Genomic DNA, 22,986 nt, shown 5'->3' with positions numbered 1-22,986 from the left:
ATGAATGAAAAATTATATATTAAGTCTGTTGTGCAATATCATATTTATATATGAATTTAGTTTTGTTTCAACATTACAACGAGATATCGTATATATTGAAGTATAAAATTGCATGTGTTGGCATCATGGATCAATAATTCTACGCCTACCGTTTTTGTGAAGGGGTGTTAAGAAGAGATTCTATTTTCTAATTTCAGTATTATTCAGTTCTTGGGGTGCTCATTTGTTTATCTCAGTAAGTAACTTTTTATTATTCTAATGGAATTTAAGTATGATTTTGTTTTTTTTATTAATGAATCGGTAGTGTGGGCTTTAACCTGTGATAAAATCCTTCGAGTTGTAAAATCATTTATTTAAGCAACGTTTTGTTAAAAACTTTCATCATATATTATAGGCACATTATTATTAGTCGTTTATACATAGTAATTTTCTTACTGTTTTATTGGACATTATAATACTTATTTTCTTATCCTTTATTTTCAGATACTAATAAAAAGAACAATTTATAATTGACAGTTTTATAATAGACTAGACCTTGGATATGGTGTTCTTTGGTGGTTCAGTTTCAATTAACCACACTTCTTAGGAATTTTCGATCTGAGACCACAAGACTACACCTAATTTACATTCATACATAATCTCATTTAACCTTTGAAGTAATACCTGATGGTGGTTTCAAAGGCTAACCATAAAAAAGTTTCAGACTGTTGGAAGTTTTCAGTTATATTATAAGTAATGGAAAAACGATCTGTTTCATGTTAACTTCTACCAAATGTAAATCTTTTTTATTAGTGTCAGGTAAAACTCGCTAAAATAAGCAGATAAGTTACAAAAACTATTGTTATTGTCAACAAAGGAGAAAAACATCGTCACAACTAAATACATATGCCTACTTAATAACACTGCAAACTTTAGATTCTGTTAAAAGGTCTATGAAATTAAGTAGCTTCTCACAAAAATAAGAATTATAAATAATATATGAAACAAATAAATAAAACATGAACATTGTACATAAATATTAATACTGCTTATTGTTTTTCAAGACCTCAGAAGTCTATAATTCTCATTGGATTTTCATACCCATGAGTGTCTTCATTACTTTTAAATAGATAATAATAATTTTATAAATATATCTGGTACCTGTTTTTCAGATGGAATGCTTCCTTCTTTCCCCATCTTCCTCCACAAAATGGGATCTATTTTTGGATATGTTTTATTTTATTGTTGAACTTCAGGTTATTTGTAAGTTTAATGACACTCTTGATTATTTATTAAGTGAGTTAGCTTTGAATTGACATCAAGCATAAACTTCTTTTAACTTGATGTCAAGCCAAACCAACCATTTGGTTGCCTCTGTTGCAGCAACATATTCAATTTCTGTAGAAGAGAATGTTGCATATTACTGCAATTTACTTTTCCATACAACTGGTCTACCAAAGTATTGAAGGAGAGTTCCACTAGTCGATCTTCCAGTGACTGTATGCATAATCGGCATCACTGTATGGCTCAATTTGGCTTCAGGATTAAATTTCAAATATCTGAAAATTCTTTTTACCAAATTAAAATGGACCTTTATTGGTTGACTGTATTCTAGATGTAATATTCAAGGAAACTTAAGTTTGGTGTTGTGCCGGAAGTTAAATAATTTAATTTTCCAACCATTTCCCTGCAATGTTCACCACTGGAGATTAGAGGGATTTTCCAGGTTCCCAACCAAGTTCAATATGTAGAAATAAAGGTTTATAGTCTAAGCTCATATTTTTGTAAAACTACCTTTGACTACTGACTGATCATTGTAAATTTATCTGTTACAGTAATATTTATTCCAATATAATTTTTCACAACATGTGATTTTAATTCAAAGTGACAATTTAATTTTGTAATTGGATCATGATCTTTGAAGAAGGACCTAAAATAAGACTGTCATCAGCATAATAAACCACCACAATTTCTTTGCCATGGTACATGCAAGGATCATCCTTGCTTTATTCTAGATCACACAGCTATAAGAAGTGTGTTAGGCATTTATACCATCACTTAGAAGCTGGTTTAAGGCCATACAAACTTTTTAATAATTTGTGTTACATCTCATATCCTTATTATGGCATGAACACATACATTCTTGTTTAATTGTTCATTGAGGAACGCAGTCTTCACATCATGAGTAAGCTAAAAGTTCCCTGACTGTCTCTAGGTGGGAAATAGGGCCGAAAGTGACAAAATAATCAATCCCTGTATGTTGACTATAGTCCTTAGCAACTAGTCTTGCTTTATACTTAATGATGTCATTCAAATCACTTCATATAAAGATAAGTCAGAAAACAATTTGTTAGAGAGTTTTGGCTTGCAAAACATTTAGGCCTGCTTTCTGCTCCCTCTGAAATTATTGGGGTACAAATCAAGGGGTAAATTTTGTGCTTCTTTATAGTTTTTGATCTAAAAAATAGAATAAAGTGGTCCCAGACCTCTGTCTTACTTAGATTTTAAGAAAAATTAGGTAAAACACGAAAAAGTTTTGTTGAAAAATACAAAATTTTTAAGGTTTTGAATAAAATAGATTAATTTACCAATTAACAAATAAAATTTCTAGTTAAATTTGCAGAGAATTTACTTCTTAGAAAATTGATGTAAATAATGTCTATTAAAATTAAAAATGAAAAGTTTGAAATTTGAAAAGTTCAACTTAAAAACACAACACACAATCTGGATCTGAAAAGTGATAGGATTTTAAATACAACAATTTACAGACAAATGCTAAAAATTATAAAAATAAGTTTGAAAAACATCTTTCTAAAACTTTTTAAAAATATGTAATTTTTAATAGGTCAACAGTAATATTTGATCAATTTTTATGTCTAGCATTTGAATATTCATTCAAATGGTTTTTTGAGGTGAGTTCGAGAAACAGGTATGCTTAAACCGCAACGATTTAGTGGTGGTCATGAACATTTTTTTTAAAAATGCTGTGCTGAAGAAGCAATATTGAATGCAGTAAAAGTATTTCCCACCTCAAGCACGAGAGAGTTGTAACGTCGCTTTCATGTGTTGTAGGAATCAGTGTATAAAGGGGTTTATCACATGGCATGTGATTTAGTGTGAGCGACACATGGCAGTCAATGTGTTAATATTTGCTTATTCTTAAGTTCTTATCTTCTTCATTAGGAAAGCTTGCATCAATATCAAATACCATTCAAACCAGTACATTCCTCATTCATATACCTCATTCAAACCACCATCTATATAAATAAAAATGTAAATGTTCATTTGTTTAAAAGATTAAATCTCCAGAAGGTCTTCACAGATTGGTTTGAAATTTTGACACAGCGTTGCATTCGAATACGGGTATGTTTTTATATACCTACTATTTATATACCTAAGATGTCACACCTGTAACAGGTAAAACATGATTTTTTTTTAAAACAGCACTATTTGTTGGACATAAAAGCAACACATACTATACCAAATATTTTACGATTCTATTTCAGTGTTTCCGATATGTATGTCCGCTATAGCCTAAAAAACTACTGGGCCGATTTACACGCGGGGAAAAAGGAAGAAAGGGAAAAATCAAAAAAGGGGAAAATGGAAAACAGTGAAAATAAGATTTGGGAAAGGGAAAGAGAAATGGGGAAGGAAATGGAAAAGAGGAAAATGGTGAAAGGGCATATGGTAAAAATTAAAATGGGGAAAAAGGAAAGATTAAATTTTGTGTAGCTTCCGTAATGTTCATTTTGTTATTATTTTATCAAACTTTCAATTTTATTCATTTAATCTATATATGTACTCAAATCTAGCAATAGCGAAGCATTGCCGGGTCTGCTAGTAAAACATAAACTAACAATAATCATTAAGGAATTACAACATTTGTGTTTATGAAGTCTTTTTATATTTAGTATTTTTTTTATTTTATTAAGGATAATTATTTTAATTTTTGTTTTTTTTTACAGATAATGAATGAATCTGTAAATAATTCTTTTATTAAAGAAGCTCTGCCTCTTAGTAAAAATATTAAATTAGAGAATGAACAAGATAATGTAGGGGAAATGATATGCATTTTTTTACCAAATCACGTGACTGAAACTGATACATCATCTGAGCATGTAAGGTTTTTTATAATTTATTTTTTGTATGTTTGGCCTTCTGAGGACCAATAAATTGTTCATTTCCATATGAGAAAGTGAAGCATTATTTTACATTTATTTATCTTTCTTCTGTATGTTTTCGCCTTCTCTCTTCTTGTTTAGATTACTTCTTAATTTGCATCCATTTTTTTGTATTTTTATGGGTCCTAGGATTTTTTTAAAGATTTTACTTTCTTTTTTTCTGTTAGATTTATTATATCTGATTTCAAACTGAAGATGCATCTGATGCAAACAGATCCTATGTTTTGATTACTGTATTTTAGTGCCTGATTTTGGCATCTACTGAAATATTCTTTTAGTTGAGAATATCTTTTGTTAGTTTGTAGGCTAATTTAAATTTCTCTTTTATTTTTACTGGTTTCTTTATCTAAAACATTGATTTGGATTATTTCTCCCATATATTTATATTTGTTGACTTTATTGATTTTTCCATGTTTTGTAATTAGGGACTTGAGAGAATCTTTTAGTCATGAAATTTCCTTTATGAAATAAAATTTTAGCTTTATTTTCCATGCAATTTATTTTAGGTGGTTTACTTGTTCTGCTGCCTTTTCGAGATTCTCCATGAAACTTGTAATATTGTCAGCAAAAGATTAAGCAGTTAATCTGAATTCCTTTCAATTTTCTGTCCCAATTTTATTTAGTGGTGTTTTCCAACTTCTTTCATCATTTCCCATTTCCTTTTTATTTTCCCCAGGACACATAAAAAGAATTGATGGAAAACCATTCCTTTGCCTTACTTCTGTTTTATTTCTAATTCTTCTGACACTTCTCTTTACTTCTGATTTTGTAATTAGTGTGTTTAGTAATGTTAATTGTTTTAGGATCTACATCAAATTCTTGTAGAATATAGTTAAATGAAGAATTTTATCAATTGAGCTGTAAGTCTTTTTGAAATCTACAAAGACTATTAGTTATTATTTATGCCTTGTCATTTTTTCTGTTTTATTGTTTTAAGGTTTGAGATTTTTCTTCATGTGATCTTCCTTTTCTGAATCCTTCTTGAATCTTTTCTTCTACCAAGAAAATCTTCAATTAATTAGATTCTATTTTGAAGTGCCCTTGAAAGAATGTTGTTTGTCATAGGTAAGAGGGAAATCCCTTTGTAGTGATTTACTTCCTTTTATCTCCTTATTTATGTAGTGGAAGTATTAATGCATTTTTCCAATCTTGTTGAATTTTCTTCTGTTTTTCATATCTCATTTAAGAAAAAGTTCTTCAGTTTTTCCTGGCTGTTTTGATTATTCTTTCCATAATTCTGCTCCAATCAAGCCATCACTTGCTACTTGATTTCCAGATCATTGTTATCCAAGATTTCCAGATTTTGTCAAAATTTTTTATTCGATTAGGTGGTTTGGATTTTGCATTTCATGTTGCTGGGTTTTTTTAATTAAAATCTTACCTCGTGTTCTTGCTAGTTTAATAATCTTTCAACGTACTTGCTAAAATTTTGTTAATTGTCTTCATTGTTATTTGGTAATTGTGATTGATATTTGGTAAGTTTTTAAATTTTGATAAGTGTGGTAAATTTTAAACTTTATTTATGTATTTAATTCAAAAGGTGGCATGAAACCCATGATACAAAATCATATAAAAAAAAAAAACAAAACATAAATAGATAACAAATTATCATTCATAAGAGAATAGCTCTTGATAAGGTATTAACAGTACTTTAGTATTATAAATGTCTAGCCACCTTAAGTGTACTTTACATAGTAAAAATAGCCTAGTAATCGGTGATCTCCTATGAGAATCAATTGAAACATAAAATATGGAAAATTATGCTTAAGCAGCCCTACTTAGTATAAAAAAGTCAAAAAGTTGCAATAAATCACACAGTAGTGGAAATGACTACCCAAAATTTTATTGGAAAATATTATCTACGTTTGTCAGAAATTATTCAGTACTTGGTATTTTTAACAAATTTGAAATATAAGTAGAGTTATGATTAGTAAAATTCATAGAATCACCAATTTTATAGGCAGCATATCTAAGAAAGATTCTATGTGGTATTTCTAATAATTTTAACTTCAAGTCAATAAAAGATCACCAGACAACAGAGCCATGATTTAGTAATGGGTATATAATATCATACCCTAAAGTTCTGAAGAGTTATTATTTCTAAAATTTGTAGAAAATCTCTTAATAAAATTTACAATTTTTAGTGACTAATACCGTGTAACTAATGTATTTACTGAAGGATAACTTGCTATCAAAATATACACCTAAGTCTATAATAGAAGATACTAGAACTGAAGTCGATTTGAAGCAACTGAATATCTATCAACTGGATTTGTAATAGGATTAAGTAGTTTCATATCATCTGCAAATAATTAAAAAAAAATGTAATATTGTATAATTAAATTGTCATTTACAAATACTAGGAAAATTGGTGAACCCAAATGTATGTCTTGTCTTACTCCAGATCTAACATAAATAGGCTTTGAGATAAAATTGTCAATCTTAAGACAGGGAATTCTGTTTGTATGAAATGAATGTGTCTAAGACAACGATTTATTATTAAATCCATATGCAGCAAGTTTTCTAGTAAGTAATTTAATTTTAACTACATCAGACGCACAACAGATCAGTATAAATTACATCAAGATTATACCATTATTTAGCACGTTGACAATATCTTTTTTATATAGGTTTTATATATATATATATATATATATATAAAACCTCATTTGCATTGTTCTTAAATAATTCTTAATAATAAGTAGATCCTACATTATTTTTGAAGCGTATGTAGCTTTTTTTTTTCCTATTAATAACTGTGTTAATAAATTCATTAGAGAAATGGGTACTTACGTATTAACGCCACCGCAGCTACAGCTGCTGTTTAGGTTATGTTGGCTTCGTACGTATATGTTGACTTCGGGTACTGACAAATCGTACGTATATCAAAATAACTTAACTAAATATAACCTACGCTTGCTTCGCTCCCTAACCTCTTATAATTAACATTAAATATGCATAATATATACAACTTATTAATAATATAACCTTAATGTTATAGCACTGAAATCCAATTAATGTTAATCCACCGAAATCAGATTGACTACTTTGTTTTTAAATAAAGCTGTAGTTGCGGTGGCGTTAATACTTAAGTACCGAGAAATGCTTCGGAAAATTAATTTTTTTTATAAGTATTATTGATTCATATTGTCAACAATATTAATGCATACTAGCAGTTCCTCAGCAAAAATTTCTATATCATGATGAATAATAAATCCCAGTCCCATGGTATTTTTTGTACGCTACAAAATTCCATTTCCATGTTCAAGCTTGTGTGCCGATATAAAAAATAAATAAAAATGAATAATAATCAATAATTATTAATTAGAATCAAATCTCTTTTAGTAAATGCTGAAACTTACAAAATTTATATTTTTATAATCTGGTATGTATTTATCAGATATAAGATTAGAATTCAAAATCTTGGGTAACATTATCTCGAAAGGTAAGTTAATTTACACTATAAAAAATGTCATTGTAAGCAGTATTAACTCTAATGTCAGTAAGTTAAAAAAAAACTAAATCAAGAAAATTACCCCAACAGTTTAAAAAAGGTTTTCCCATATAAAACCTGGCACATTAAAGTCACCTAATAATAATAATAATAATTTAATTGTGGCTGCACTGTTAATGTATGTGGTAAGTGAATTAGAGATACAATTTATCTTTATATTAATATAAATTATACAAAAATCATAAACATATTCACTTTGTAGCATTCATTTTTCTGTTTTGTGTTACAGCAAGTAGATTTAGTAAGATTGAAAGAGGAACCGCTTGATATTATTGATGATGATATTCCAAAAGATCCTTTAGCAATTGAAGAGACCACCTTAATTAATTCAGAAAGTTTAAAAGTTGAAAATGAATTGGTAAGGGTGTTTAATTTTGCATACAGTGGAATACCAATTATCCAGATAGCCCTGTGTAAGGCCAAATCTGGATAATTGGAAAGGATAATTTAAAAATGTTTTATCATATAATTTGAACTAATCATTCTAATGTTAAATGGGTAACATACTAAATTTGAGTAACAAAAAAAATTTGGAACATAAGTAGTGTAAGAAAAAAGAGATATAGTAATATGGTACAAAAAATACATTGTATAGAAATTTGCTTTATAATTGGTTTAACACAGGCCTAAATACGAGGGTATTTTTTTTTCAAGGTCTGATCGGTCGCGAAATAAAAATCCGTGCAAAAATCGGATGAACCTTTGCACATATGTGTAGTGCATCGTCTCTAGTATGGCTTTCAATCATGCCGCGTCACTTTGTTTAGTTCTGAACATGCAGCTAGCACGTAAACACATCTACAACAATAGCATCTCCCGCCAAGTGTGAAGTGCATGCGGTAATTTGATTCTTCAGACTGAGGGGTGTAATGCCGCTGAAATTCATAGACGAATAAGTAATGTGTACGGTGAAACTTCAATGAGCTACAGCAAAGTGCGACAATGGTGCAGGAACTTTAAAGCAGGACGTGCAGATGTTCATGATCTGATGAGAAATCTGCTCATTTAATTTAACAACATTAACTGTGAAAATTTAAATCGTGAATTAAATCAAGCAGTGAGCTGGAACTTCTGGGGTCTAGACTGCAACAGTGAAATCTTTTAGCGGAAAAAAAGTTACTGCGTTTAGAACAGAAAATAAAACTCAACGTTTTTTACTATAAAAATTTCATTGTGTGTATGTACTGATGTTGATGGTCTGAAGAATTAGCTGTGCATTCAGCTTATTCTTGAAGATTGGCTCTTTATTGACTCTTTTAAAGTTATGAAAGCAATTTTATTGCATTGGGGTAACAAACTGCCATCCATTCCATTAGCTCATACAGTCAACATGAATTAAACTTATGAAACTGTAGTATCAATTATTAGACACAATAAAATAAAAGAGCATATATCACAAGTTTGCAGTCATCTGAAAGTTTTGTTGTATTACTTCTAGGTTTACAAGGTGGGTTTATATAATATTGTTTTCTTTGTCTTTGGGATAGTCATGATACAAAATGACATTACTAGAACTAGCCATTGTGGCAGAACTTTGTGGTTGGTGAAAAAAATATAAAGCATTTATCATCAATTGTGAGTGGTAAAATCATACTGCCACCACTTCACATAAAATTCAGACTCATGAAAAATTTTGTAAAGGCACTAGACAAAGATGGACCAGGATTTAATCATTTAAAAATAAGTTTCTGGAATTGAGTAATGGTAAGCTCAAGAGGGTATATTTATCAGTCTGCAAATCAAGAAACTGCTTAAGGACTCGACTTTTGTTAAATTTAGCGACTGTGAACCTGCATGGAAGTCCTTCAAAGACGTTGGTGGTGGTTTTTTTAGACAACAGAAAGGATGAAAACTATTATTTATTTAAACTGTTATTTTTGTTAATAATAATAAGCTGTTAGATAACTACAAACATGTAGGATGTCATTAAAAATTGATTTCCTTCACTGCCACCTAGACTTTTTTTCCTGAAAATTTAGCCTCTGTCAGCGATGAACAAGGAGAGCATTTCCATCAGAATATTCTGACATTGGAACATCGGCATCAAGGAAGATGGAATCCTGGAATGATTCGTGACTTGGTAGTTTTTGTTTGTCAAAACTGATCAAACATTGTACCTGCAAAAAAGTTTATCAACATATTTTAAAAATTAATAGTAAAACAATTCCAATGATTTAACACGTTAGTTGCAGCATGGGCAATATATATCCCGTATGATAAGTAGTACCATATGTTCTCGAATTCTAGATGGAACTGCATAGCAGTTAATTGCTATGATGCTTGTTAAAGGATTCTGTTCTGTGCGTTAACGGCTGACATATACCCTGTATTCATGTTCCATCAAGTGGCACAGGAAAATGCTTTCTGTATGTATTGCCTTATTATTCTCCTTTTTGTTTTATAACCAAACTAATTGAAAGGTTTTGCCATATATCAGAAACAGTATGAACTATCATACTCCGAAACAGTTTGGCTAAATTCTGTACGTTATATTTGCTGCAGCTGACTTGGTACAGGGAATTTTCAGCCTGAAAGTAGTATTTCTTTTTATATAGGCACAACTTCTTTATAATTTATTCCTGCTATAAACCACCTATATAGAATTACTTTTATTTTTTGTTATTTCTTCAATGGTGGAAAAAGTAAAACTCTCTCATAAAAGCATTCAATGATTGGTTTAAAAGTATAGTTGAATATTTATGTTAGTAAATGGTAATTATTATTTTTTTAAATATAAATATATATCAAGAATCTGTAATAAATTGACATAATTAAAAATAAAACATAAAATTTTACAATAATATAAATTTTGATTCAGGAAAATGCAAGAAAGCATTAATTCTAGAACAAATGTGGTAAATTTAATTTCATGAAACAAATCATCGAAAAACATAAATAAATACATTGGAATTGAATAAAACCATAAAAAAACCATAATAAAAATGTAATGAATATGTTTAATAATAAATGTTATCCCACTCAGTGAAAGAAAAAATATAGGAAATTCTTTATAAAATGAATGAAATTACCTGAAATCATTATTTTAAATAAAAACAATACTCGTAAAGTTACAGTAGAAATGGACAAAGTAATTAGTACACATATTTAAGAATGAACTAAATCTAAATTTAAATGAAAGATTGCATTGATTTATTTTGATGAAACAAAATTGAAATTATTATCTGTATATTTAAAATTAATATCTACTTACCTTGTAATGAATGAAGAATATCCAAACTGAAATATTTCACTGAAAACCATCATAATTTTATAACTAAATTACTCTGGAAAAATTCCGTAACCACCACAAAATATTCTGGTACTAATACAAAATAATTTTAATTCATTGCTTGTCTAACATAATTCTTATTTTCTCATGAGAAGAATTGAAGCAGTTTAAACACGAAGCCTGTTTTCTGTCATATTCATCACAATACATGTTAACCTTTCTGACTTTGTTGTCTGTTTCTGGGTTCCGTAAAAGTTTGCTGTAAAATCTTGTAACAGCCACTACATTTTCATCTTTTCTTTTTCTCTGGATTGATTTTTAATGAATAAATTCTCTTAGGAGTTCTTGGTTTTTGCATCTGAATTGTTTCTCCAACCAGAGCTTTGATTATCGTATCGTTAAAATTTAAAATTGAATATTTTTTTTACGTTTGGTATTGTATGAAACCTATGCGTTGGTTAATAATGAACCAAATATTAATTCTAGGGCGACTTTTCTGTACACTACACACCTTTTCTTAAAACTGTCTAGCAGCTACTCATTTGATCATTGAAGTCAACATCTTTTTTGGCATCATTGTAATTAATTATACGTTCTGGTTTTTATCACTGGTTTTTTTTACAACTTTTCTGTAAATACTAACAAGTCGTGTTCTTTTATAGTTAGCATAAGTACTAGTCACTTATTTTTCCACATAATTATTTTTATGTCATCCTTCATAACCCCAATTATTTCTCTTTTTTTTTATTATTTCTTCTCAAGAAATGGACTTAACATTGAAAGACTTCTTCAACATATTCAGTGATGAAATTGTGGGTTTCTGAATTTAAAAGAGGTTATAAGAACACTAAGGACAAACCCACTCCAGATGCCCTGCTCAGGTGACAGCTCCTGAAATATTAGAAAATATATGTAAAAATGTATGTAAAAATATATTTTAAAAGTGTATGAGATAGCCGAGACTGTTAAAATATTAAAAAGTACGTGCAGGTTAAAAAGAATGACCACATCTAGTGAAAAAAAAAAATATCTTGTTTCATCATGACAATGCACTAGCACATTCATCAGTCATTGCAATGGCAAAAATCAACGAACTAAAGTTCAAATTGCATGCTCATCTGTCTTTCACCAGATTTAGCTCCCAGCAACTACCACCTATTTCCTAATCTCAAAAAATGGCTTGGTAAACAATGATTTAAGAGCAATAAGGAAGTTATTGTTACTGTAAATGGGTATGTTGAAGAACATGATGAATTATATTATATAAAATGGTATAACTAAATTAGAGCACCAGTATGAAAAATGTATTAGTCTTTGTGAAGATTATATTGAAAAATAAAACCAAAAAAATGGTTTCTTTATCAGGCCGAAAGCTTATCAGCCCACCTTTGTGTGAATGTATATATATATATATATATATATATACGTATAAATACACACACACACATTATTTCATATGTTTTATATAAACTAGCCGGTTGGAGGGGTCTGTCCTCTGGATTCTTGACATGTTTGTGTATTCATGTTAATGAGAATATTAAGTGTTTTACAGAAATATTTTAGAAAAGAAATTTTAGTGCATAGAGAATAATTTTCTGAACATTTTGATATTTTTATATTTAAAACAGGCTTAAGGAATTAGTAGATATAGAATTTAATAGTTTTTAATAGAAAAATAATGTGTTTAACGCTAGCCATATTGATAACAGGGAGTTGACTTGGGGATGCAATCTTCTTTGTTTAGTCTTGTATATGGTTGTGTTAGTTGCCAGTCCAACTGCTGCTATTTGCACAGAACAGACCAAGTGATGCGCTGACTGGATGTGCACCCACTAAATAAAGAATCCTTTTTTTTAACTGCTAAACATTTACTAATAATCCCTTTTTTTAATTAATTAAAAAATAAGTAATAATAAGTAAATAAAAATAATATACACTTAAAAATTATCTGTAAATAAATTGACGACAGACTGTTCTAGTGGGATAGAGCTGTCTGAGAGAGAGCCGCCGTGTGCAGCCACCTGCCGCACTATCATTAGTCCACTCTGTGTCAATAGCAGCTAAAATAAGAATGTGAGCACATACAACAAACAAACCAACATATCATCCTTTTTTAAGGAAGTGGTAATCTATATAGAGTAATATTAATTATTTATTAATATTTAATTTTACATTTTCTAAGGTTTGTATTTATATTTTTTTTTTTTAAGGAATCTGAGACCTCATTGAATGATGATGAAGTTTCATCAGAGCTTAATTTTAATATGAAAACCACCAATGAACTTCAAATGAATGGTGAGCATTTGCACACTGTAAAGACAGAAGAGGAGGTCAGATTTGATCCGGGTCATGTAAGTATATAGAGTTCATATTTTTAATAAGCTTTGGGTGATTTTTTTGTAATTGTATTTGAATATTTATAAGGTAAACAATTTAAAATCAACGCAATATAGATAAAACACTGTTGTGACATATTTACCGTCGTATTATTTATAATATAAGATTACGGTATTATAATTATACATTTATTTAATATTTGCTTAGTTTGATCGCATATATCATATGTACATTGTTTACATCGACATTGGTTTTTATAACAAACATATTCTTATGAATTATTTTCCTGCTGCAGTGCAACATTTTTTCACTCATAATCACAGATGGAAGTGACTCATCAGTAACATTTTTTCACTTATAATCATCACAGATGGAAGTGACTCATCAGTAACATAGTATAACTACATATTTTGATGTTAATATTAGTCATAATTTCCTTTTTTCTTACAATTGTACTGTAGTCCTTGCTTTTTTTTAATCTTCTTCCTGTATCAGATTACTGTAAACTGAAGCAGTTGCATTCAATTATTATTAATCTTTTGCTGTGCGTGTGTGTTTTTGTCCAGTTTTTTCAGAAATAATTTTGAAATTAAACATTATTAGGCTAGCCTCTTCAGTTTTTAAAAAATTATATATATATATATATATATAATAACATTACATATTTTTTAAATATTTTTAAGTTATTTACGGGAATACTACTGCAGCTCATCAGTTCAGTAGTTGTGCTAGTGAGTGGTTGTGTTTTAAGTCAGTGCTATTGCATTTTTTTATAATTACTGAAATGAAGTTTTTTCTTTAGAGTTGTGTTTTTTTTATTGTTATTATGTCAACAGAAAAGTACAATGGACTGTTCTGTTGGTGTTTTTGTTAATGAAGTTTGTCGTAAAAAATATTACTCTCAATTTTCTAAAGAGGTTTTTCAAGTAAATGACCTACCTCTAAATGAATAAATATTGATCAAATTATCAACCGACCATCAGCGGTCAAAATACCACTTCAGTTTGTCAATACTGTAAAAACAAGTACGGTTTGGCAATCGCTCAAGACATGACAATGATTTTGCTAAGACTGATTCAGTAGAATTTTCGGAGAGAGCCCCTTTAAATGAAATAAACTCCATTTGTAATGAATACAAATGGATATTTCCCCGGTCACAAAAATATAAAGCTAAATATGTCCCAGTAGGTTCCTGCTTTGAAAAAAATACTCTAAAAATGTCAGATGCAGTCAAAAGCAAACTAGAGGAATCATTTGATGAAAAGTTACCTGAAGTTGTACTAACCTCTACCAGTAACTGTACATGGTGTGGAGATAAGTTAATAGAAAATCTTAAATAAAAATGTGCCTTAATAATGATATACCTGTAGTATTGGACACTTCATTATTTTATGAAGCAAGTTAAAAAACCAAGAATGCTAGTTTTTTAAATTAAAAAGAAAACTTTTTTAATTCTTTTGGTTTTTTAACAAAATTTATTGTTTTTGCATTATTTGGATTTAAACATTTTAAAATGGCCACCATTTTGAAAAATATTATTAGATAAAGTTTCTAACAACAGGTCTTTATCTATGGCAAGTACCATGCCAAATTTCAACATAATTAGTCAAACCATTCTGGAAATAAAAATTTAGTGAAAAAAAACAAAATGGCAGCTAGCGCGTAAAATAAAGCATTTCTAGTACCATGTTTATAGGAACTATTTTCTTTATTTTAATGTAAGAAAACCATTGTAGATGTTTGGCAGCCTATTTTAGAATCTCTCTCTCTAAAGAGAGAGAGAGAGAAAGAGAGTGAGTGTGTGTGTGTGTGTGTGTGTGTGTGTAAAATTCTACTTGATACCCCCAAGTATAGAATTAAATGAAGTAAAATGACACTCACCTTATTTTTTCATGTCTTCAATGGTACTTTCGTAGCAACCCACATCCTCATTTGTAATTCTTCTTTATAAAATTTAATATCAAATTACGTATTAAACTTGCAATAATTAAAATATATAATGTGTAAAATTTTAAAAATTAAAAAGTTAAAAAATTAAAAAGTTGTAGTATTGGCTGACTAAACAAGTAGTATATTTTGTTTTTATCATAATTGACGTCATATTTGGTCTGCACATCAGCTTTCTACTAACTATGAGAGTATATTGAACAAATCTTAGATGTATATTCTGTTGTTTGAACCTACATTTAAGAGATTGTGACTGGTTTTCTAAATATAAGTCATTAGTTTTGGATTTCCCTAGACCAGACATTCTGTATATATAAAAACATTCTGCATATATAAAAATATAAAATGTGTGGGTTTGTAGATCTGATCGATATGGATAAATATATTTATCTGTAATAAAATTCCTAAATTGTTAGTTTTCTTGGTTTTTAAAACATTCATATGATAATGAAGTTTCAGTAAAGTATACACAGTATGTCTGAAAAGTTCCCAAATTTTTCTGTAACTCGATACAAGTAGTGCCATCTCTCAGACAACCAAGGAATTATGTATTACGATTTCTGGCGAGTGTGTGTATAAAATTTCATAATGTTTCGTCATTCCAGTCTCAAGTTACATTCGGACATGTACATTGTGTTCATGGTACCTTGTGCGAGCTTGCTACATGGAACAGAGAAGCGCGATAAAAGTTTGTGTTCTTTAAAAATCGTTTGTTGAAACTTATTCTATGATTCAGCAAGCATTCGGTGATGATGCCGCATCTCCTATTACAACATACATGTGGTGGAAGCGGTTTAAAGATGGTAGAGATGTTGTTGGATGACAACAAACAAAGCAGGAAGGCATCAACAGCTGTTCATGACGAAAATGTTGTGAAAGTGCTCACACTTCTGCTCGAACAACCTCATCTTACCCTTTGGGTCATAGCAGAAGAGCTAAACATCAGTAAACACGTGGTACTCTAACAGAAAAAATGTACTGCCGAAATGTGTGCTGTCATTTTGTTCCACACTTCTTGACCAAAGAACAAAAGCAGGTGTACCTTTCTTATGCTCAAGACTTTGTTGAAACTGCCAATAACGACCTGAATTTTTGCAAACAATTTTAACTGGGGATGAAAGCTGGTGCTTGACCAGCAAAAATCAAGAGTGATGTTGAGTGCCTTCTTCGATTCAAAGGACCTGATCCATCATTAATTTGTCCCAACTAGTCAAATCTTGAATCCTAAATTCTGTTTGTAAGTAATGAAATGCCTGATGCGACACAGTCGTCGAATCCGGCCTGAGTACCGGGATCCAGGGAGTTGGACGCCCTAACAACAGTTTTAACACTTTATTACATTGTAAATCAACACTGTCTTATCCCACCCGCCGTATTTATTTTCTGTTCCTGAAACTCAAGTTGAAGATGAAAGGCCACTTTTTTGATGACATTCAGGCCATCCAAAGGGCTTGCACCGAGCAGTTATCGGCTCTACCGGTGCTTCAACGAGTATATAAATAGAGAAGAATTTTTCTTTGTAGAGGGCTGATGTGAATAAATTAGTTTATCTTTAAACCTATATTTTTACTTAATTTAGTTTGGGAACTTCTCTGACATACTGTTTATAAACTACTAAAAGATAAGTAAAGTTCCTTATTAATAATTATGATTAAATAATATTCAAAAACATGTTGATTTTGAATATATGTTAAAAATATTCTTTTTTTTAGTGGCTTATTACAAGATACAACACTTAATGTTATTGTAATTGATGTAATTTTGCATTAATTCATAAAAAATCTTTTAATTATTATAAGATAATAGTATTTATAATATTATAAGATATTTATCTTTTAATTATTAGTTATTTTTAATTTTACAGGTTACTATCGATAAAGAAATCATCAAGGAAAGTACCACAAAAAGTTTTATTTGTGACTTTTGTCAAAAGTCATTTAATCGTAAAAATAATTTAAATAAACATCTTAATATTCATAGAAATATGAGAAATTATGTTTGTAACTTTTGTCAGAAGTCATTTAATCAGCGTTCTACTTTAAAATTTCATTTAAATACTCATACTAATGAGAAAAATTATATTTGTAATGTTTGTCAAAAATCATTTAATCGTAAATACGATTTAAAGAGGCATTTTAATAGTCATATAAAAGAAGAAAATTATATTTGTAATTTTTGTCAAAAGTCTTTTTTTCAAAGTCACGCATTAAAATTACATTTAAATATTCATACTAAGGAGAACAATTATATTTGTAACTTTTGTCAAAAGTCATTTAATCATAAAAACAATCTAAGGAGACATATTAATAGTCATACAAAAGAGAAAAATTTTATTTGTAGCTTTTGTCAGAAATCATTTAATGAACTGTCTGATTTAAAATTACATTTAAATATTCATACTAAGGAGAAAAATTATGTTTGCAATGTTTGTCAAAAGTCATGTAATCGTAAATCCAATTTAAAGTCGCATCTTAATACTCATACAAAAGAGAGAAATTAATTTGTAACTTTTGTCAGAAGTCTTTTTATCAAAGTTATGATTTAATATTTTAACTATTCTCATTAAGGAATATTATTATATTTATAACTTTTGTCAAGTCATTTAATCATAAATACAATTTAAAGAGACATTTTAATAGTCATACACAGTCATTATATTTAATAGTCATTGCAACTTTTGTTAGAACTCTTTTTATCAAAGTTCTGCTTTAAAATTACATTTTTACTTAGTTCGTACTATGGAATAGAATTATGTTTGTAACCTTCTGCCAAAAGATTTTTTATCATCTTTCTAGTTTGACAGTGCATATTAATTTACAAAGAGAGTAAAGTTATGCATATAAAGTTTGTCAAAAGTCTTTTAATCGCAGTTATAATTTAAAAAATACATTAACTTCCACACTAAAGAAAAAAATTTCTGTATGTTACTGTTGTCAAAAATCTTTTAAGAAGAGTGTTATACTTTAAGAGACATCTTAATAATATGTATATTAGAGAATCATTATGACCTTTAAAAAGTTCTTATGTTAAGAAATTTGTTTAAGGAAAAAATTATATCATTCTTTCATTTATGCATAATTTAAAACAAGTATAACAGAATTTTTCTATTGTATATAATTTAACATTACATTTATCACAATTTTTTTATATGTTACAACTTAATGCAGAAATGTTACCTTGCATACCTCAAACACAAGTGATTTTTTTAAAAAAAAGTTAAAAATGAAATTGTTATATATGCAATTTATATACAATATTTATTGGGTAAAAAAAAAGAAAAGTTTTTTGATAGACTCATAGGTAAGGAAAACTGATCAGTCAGGATATCACTGTATATGGGAGTCGATGGTGAAGGGGATAATTATTGATGGAATTATCTGAAAATAAAAATAGAGCAGTTTTATAATAGATAAACATCAATCAACAAATAAAGTAGACTAGAATGAAATTAAAAAATCAACTTTTGGCTTTGTTATGGCTACCAAGTACCTTTTTTGTTTTTTTTCTACCTGTAGAACCACTGTTAGGTATTGCATCAGAGGATGAGGTGAAATGGCAATTTTGTAGTGTGTGGAAAATATCATACTTTGCTGGGATTCGAATCCAGGAATCCAGATGAAAGGCCAGGACACTACCATTCGAAACCACAGTAGCCGGCCAAGGCTACAAACTAGTCATTCCACGTTAAGTGATCCACTTTTGAAAATCGTCCCCAGTTGACCAACTCCAAATATCATCAAATTTTTGATGGAGATTCCCCATGGTCTGAAATGCCATTATACGAAATTGCGGGTTTTTATCTGTTATGGCGTGATTTTTTTGTGGCCCCTTGAGAAAGGGGTACTTACCTATAGTTTATGGACACGTGTAAAAAGTTATCTTTGACTTTTGATGGCAATAATAAAGATACAGATTAAAATTTTGGTTAAATTTTTATGCTATATCTGAATATGTTAGTCACAAGTTTCTTTTGGAACCTGGTTTTGAGATATAGCAGCTGAAATTTAGCCAAAAATTGTCGCAACATTTTGGAAGTCAAAGTTTGAGCATATATATTTCCTTATCTAATAGTTTAATCAGAATGAGACTTTGTAATTTGAAAAAGGAAATAATTATGTGTATGATCTTGCAGTTTCAAAGAAATTGGAATCTTATGTAAGTAGAAATCCATAACCAAATTTCATCAAAATTTTTTATCATACGTTTTGTCCCACTTCGAAGGCTTATATCTCAGGTATACCTTCTCAGATTTTGTTAGTTTTATAATAGGTGGAAAGGGCAGGTTTTAAACTACATAATCTGTGCATTTTGTCTTATGACCCAAATATTATAGTAGGTAAGAAAGCTTTTCAAAGATAATTAATTTTTTGTACAGGACAGATTTTTAATCTGTGGATATTTCTAGTTAATTAAAACAGCTGAAGGTGGAACACATTCAGTGCTTCAGAAAATTATTAGATTTTTTAAAGAATGTTCTAAAATTTACAATATCTTAAAAAAGAATTGCAGGGTTTGAGAAAATTTTGGACTATTGTAGAACTTTCTAGTTGATCTGAAAAAGTCCAGTTTCTAAAATGTTCTAGAAAACTCCATTCTACAGAACATTATACAGAAGCATCAACTTTTTGTGAATTGACATATTTGGTAGTGACTAACTTCTATAATCAATTTTGACATTTATTGTTATCTCCCCAACTGTGTTTTGAATTAAATTAAAGTCAGTGAAATTCTTGACCCCTGCCATTTTGGCAAACCTGATGGCTCTGAATGTTACAAGTCTTTAACTTTTAATTCTGAAAAAGCTTTTTTGTTGCCTGTGAAAGAACTATCAGCAATGGACAAAGAATTTTACAGCGGCAATCTGGAATTAGCTTTAATGAAGATGCTGACATATGTTCCTATCATAAAGCTCTTTTTCTGATGAAGTTTGAATTCCTACTGAAGGATTACTATAAAACATTGGAAAAGAGTCGCACAAAGCCAGAAAAGGATTGTGGCTTATTGATATTGATTCTGCTGACCGATTAAAAGCTTTAACAAATTATGATTTCAAGCCAGGTCAATAGTTATGCCCACGATGTAGGCAGTATTGGCTCAGCTTCTGGAAAAATGGATGCCTCATTGTTACCACTTGGAATCTCAGGAGATACGAAGTAAAAGCAGAAGGTAAGAAAAGCACAAGATGCTATTGCTACTACAAACTCAAACCAGCAGCAGCTGTTGCTGGTTTAAGTGACTGATGTAATGCAAACATTAAAGAGCAAGCAGCATCAAGGATACTTTTGATCCAAGCTCGCCCACAACAAGATCAGATTTTGACATTGGCACGCAGCAGCTGGAGTATTGAGAAAACAGCTGATGAATTCCAGTTTCAATATGAGTGGTGAAACAGGCTGGAAAGCTCAAATCTGCAGTTGGTATTTTCGTACATCAGAAGAAAAAAGAAAAAAAAAATTGAAAGATCATATTAGACAAGTCGTCAAATTTTTTGAAGATTGTGAATTTTTTTGAATCTGTCCAGGAAAGAAAGTTTTTTTTTCAGTTAGGATCAGTGGTGATAAAGTCCACATGCAGAAATGTATACTTCTGTACAATTTAAAAGAGATGTTCATAGCTTATTACATACATTATGGCCATGAAATTGCATTCTCAAAATTTTGTGAAATGTATTGTTTTGAATTATATTGTTCTTTGTAAATGTTAATGTTAGGCCAAAGTGGTGCATTACAATTGGTGCTACTAGCATACATTCACTTTGTGTTTACCATTCATTAAAATGGTAAGATCATCATATTTGCAATATCCATCAAGAATGACTACAAGGTGTTGATTGAGAAAACTGTCTGCAGTTTAGAATCTAAAGATTGAATGCTACAACATTGTCCTGGAAAATCTGGATTGTAGTCCTATTTATTAAATGAGCTTAAAGTTTTTTACTGGGAGGAACTAATAGAATATAAGCAGTGAATTCATACAGACAGACACGTTGGAGTTGCAACAGGCATCCATGGAAAATTTTATTGAAAAACTTTCTTTAAAGTTTTTTGCTTGACTAGCCACCATTTTGTTTCAAAACGTCGAATTTCATATTTAAAACAACTGAAGGAAAATTTAAAATGATAATCATACCATTATCCTGATAGATTTTGTTGAGAACTATTCGTTTGTTGTGCAAGGTGCTATACAGGGATTCCACTGGGACAACAGCCAAGCTACACTGCATCCATTCATGGTTTTATACAATAAAAACAAGCTTCAGAATCTTAGCATTTGCATGGTCAGCGATTGTCTTCATTTATTTTTGACAAACTGATCAAGTACTTGAAGATAGTGACTGAAATAAAGCATATACACTATGTCAGTGATGGTTCAGCTGCTCAGTTCAAGAATGTTATCAATTTGTGCCACCATGAAGAAGACTTTGGGATAACAACTGAATGGAACTTCTTTGGTGCTAGCCGTGGAAAATCATCTTGTGATGGAATTGGAAGTACTACAAAACAATCAGCTGCATTTGCCAGTCTTCAGCGACCTGTAGAAAACAAGATATTGACACTAAGAGACTTGTTTGAATTTTGTAAAGTAAAAATATACCAGAATCGGGCTCCCATTCTGTGGCATTTTTTATGTTTTCCAAATCATTATAATTTTAAAAATTGCACAGTTATCAAGTCCTCACCAAAAGCTTTATTATTTTTCAGAAATCTGATTATATGTTCTTTATTCTTGTTTATTCAGGGGACTTTAGTTTTCTAGTTTAGTTACAGGTTATACAAAAAGTTGAGCTTTTCTTAGGTTTTTACAATTTTTCAAAATAATTTGCTAAAATTTTACAATTGCAGGTTTATATGACTTATGCTTTATCTGTACTTAATGTTTTTGAAAATAACTTTCCTTGTTAAATATACTATTTTATCGTAATAAAAAACTCAGTTTAAGAAATACATTTATAATATGTAAATTGTGAATTTTATATGATGTAAATAATATTTTGTTCGTAATGTAAAAGATTTTAGAATTATTAGTTTGATTTTATTATAAGTCTGTGAAATCAATACCACAAACCATGGTTTATATATTTAGATATATTAAAAAATTGTTTTATCAATTAATTTTAAAATGTACATTCCATATTGCTGTTTTATTTAAAACTTACCCCATTCCTTTTTGTAAAAAACAAATCGATTGTATTGTAGTGTAATCGGATGCAGGTTTATTATTTATCTTGTACTAGTAATGATGATTAAATCTAAAAGCTACCGACTTTGTCCCATCTACATGGTGAGAGTGGTACTACTGTGTGTCTACATCCAGGTTTGGAATTTGAATCTAAGGTTGGTTTTGAATTTTTTAACACATTAACATAAATAAATTATTTGTAAATGCCTGAAGTTATTTGTCAGCCTGTCAGTTTAAATAAATAAATAAAAGATAAAATATGATTTACCAGTATCTTTTGTAGTTTAAAATGTTTTTTGATCAATTCTTTTAAAAATGATGTGTAACCTTACCCTTTCCATTTAAATTTTTAGTGTCCCAACCATTAGTGTTTTGAGCGAAGTTGCCTCATATTAAAAAATAGATTGTTTTGAAGTTATTTGATTTTTCTGTGTTTAATGGTTTAAAAGTAAAATGTTCTATTCTGCTATAGATATTGGCATTAAGTGAAAATCATAATTTTGAAATAAGTTACTGCTGGAATTAACATTAATCATCCGTAATATCCTAAAGATTGAATATTTTTTGAAAATACTTTGTAAATCCAAGATGATATTAAACTTGATAAATAATAAAAA

General features: G+C 29.4%; 1 protein-coding gene across 1 annotated transcript; it reads left to right on the top strand.

Moving 5' to 3' along the window:
* Positions 1 to 22,642, top strand: LOC142333811 (uncharacterized). The gene is made up of 5 exons (XM_075381348.1): positions 1 to 235; positions 3,948 to 4,100; positions 7,907 to 8,035; positions 13,117 to 13,257; positions 17,055 to 22,642. The coding sequence occupies exons 2-5, from the start codon at positions 3,951 to 3,953 to the stop codon at positions 17,688 to 17,690; spliced, it is 1,056 nt and encodes a 351-aa protein (XP_075237463.1). The 5' UTR covers positions 1 to 235; positions 3,948 to 3,950; the 3' UTR covers positions 17,691 to 22,642.
* Positions 22,643 to 22,986: the final 344 nt, after the last annotated feature.

Source organism: Lycorma delicatula, chromosome 13 (genome assembly GCF_047948215.1).
Source record: "Lycorma delicatula isolate Av1 chromosome 13, ASM4794821v1, whole genome shotgun sequence".
Classification (NCBI taxonomy): Eukaryota; Metazoa; Arthropoda; class Insecta; order Hemiptera; family Fulgoridae; genus Lycorma; species Lycorma delicatula.
This window is presented reverse-complemented; position numbering and strand designations above follow the sequence as displayed.

Coding starts and splice junctions, on each gene's coding strand:
- LOC142333811 (XM_075381348.1), top strand. CDS start 3,951: ATGAATGAATCTGTAAATAATTCTTTTATTAAAGAAGCTCTGCCTCTT. Junction 4,101..7,906: donor CTGATACATCATCTGAGCAT/GTAAGGTTTTTT, acceptor TTTGTGTTACAG/CAAGTAGATTTAGTAAGATT. Junction 13,258..17,054: donor TCAGATTTGATCCGGGTCAT/GTAAGTATATAG, acceptor TTAATTTTACAG/GTTACTATCGATAAAGAAAT.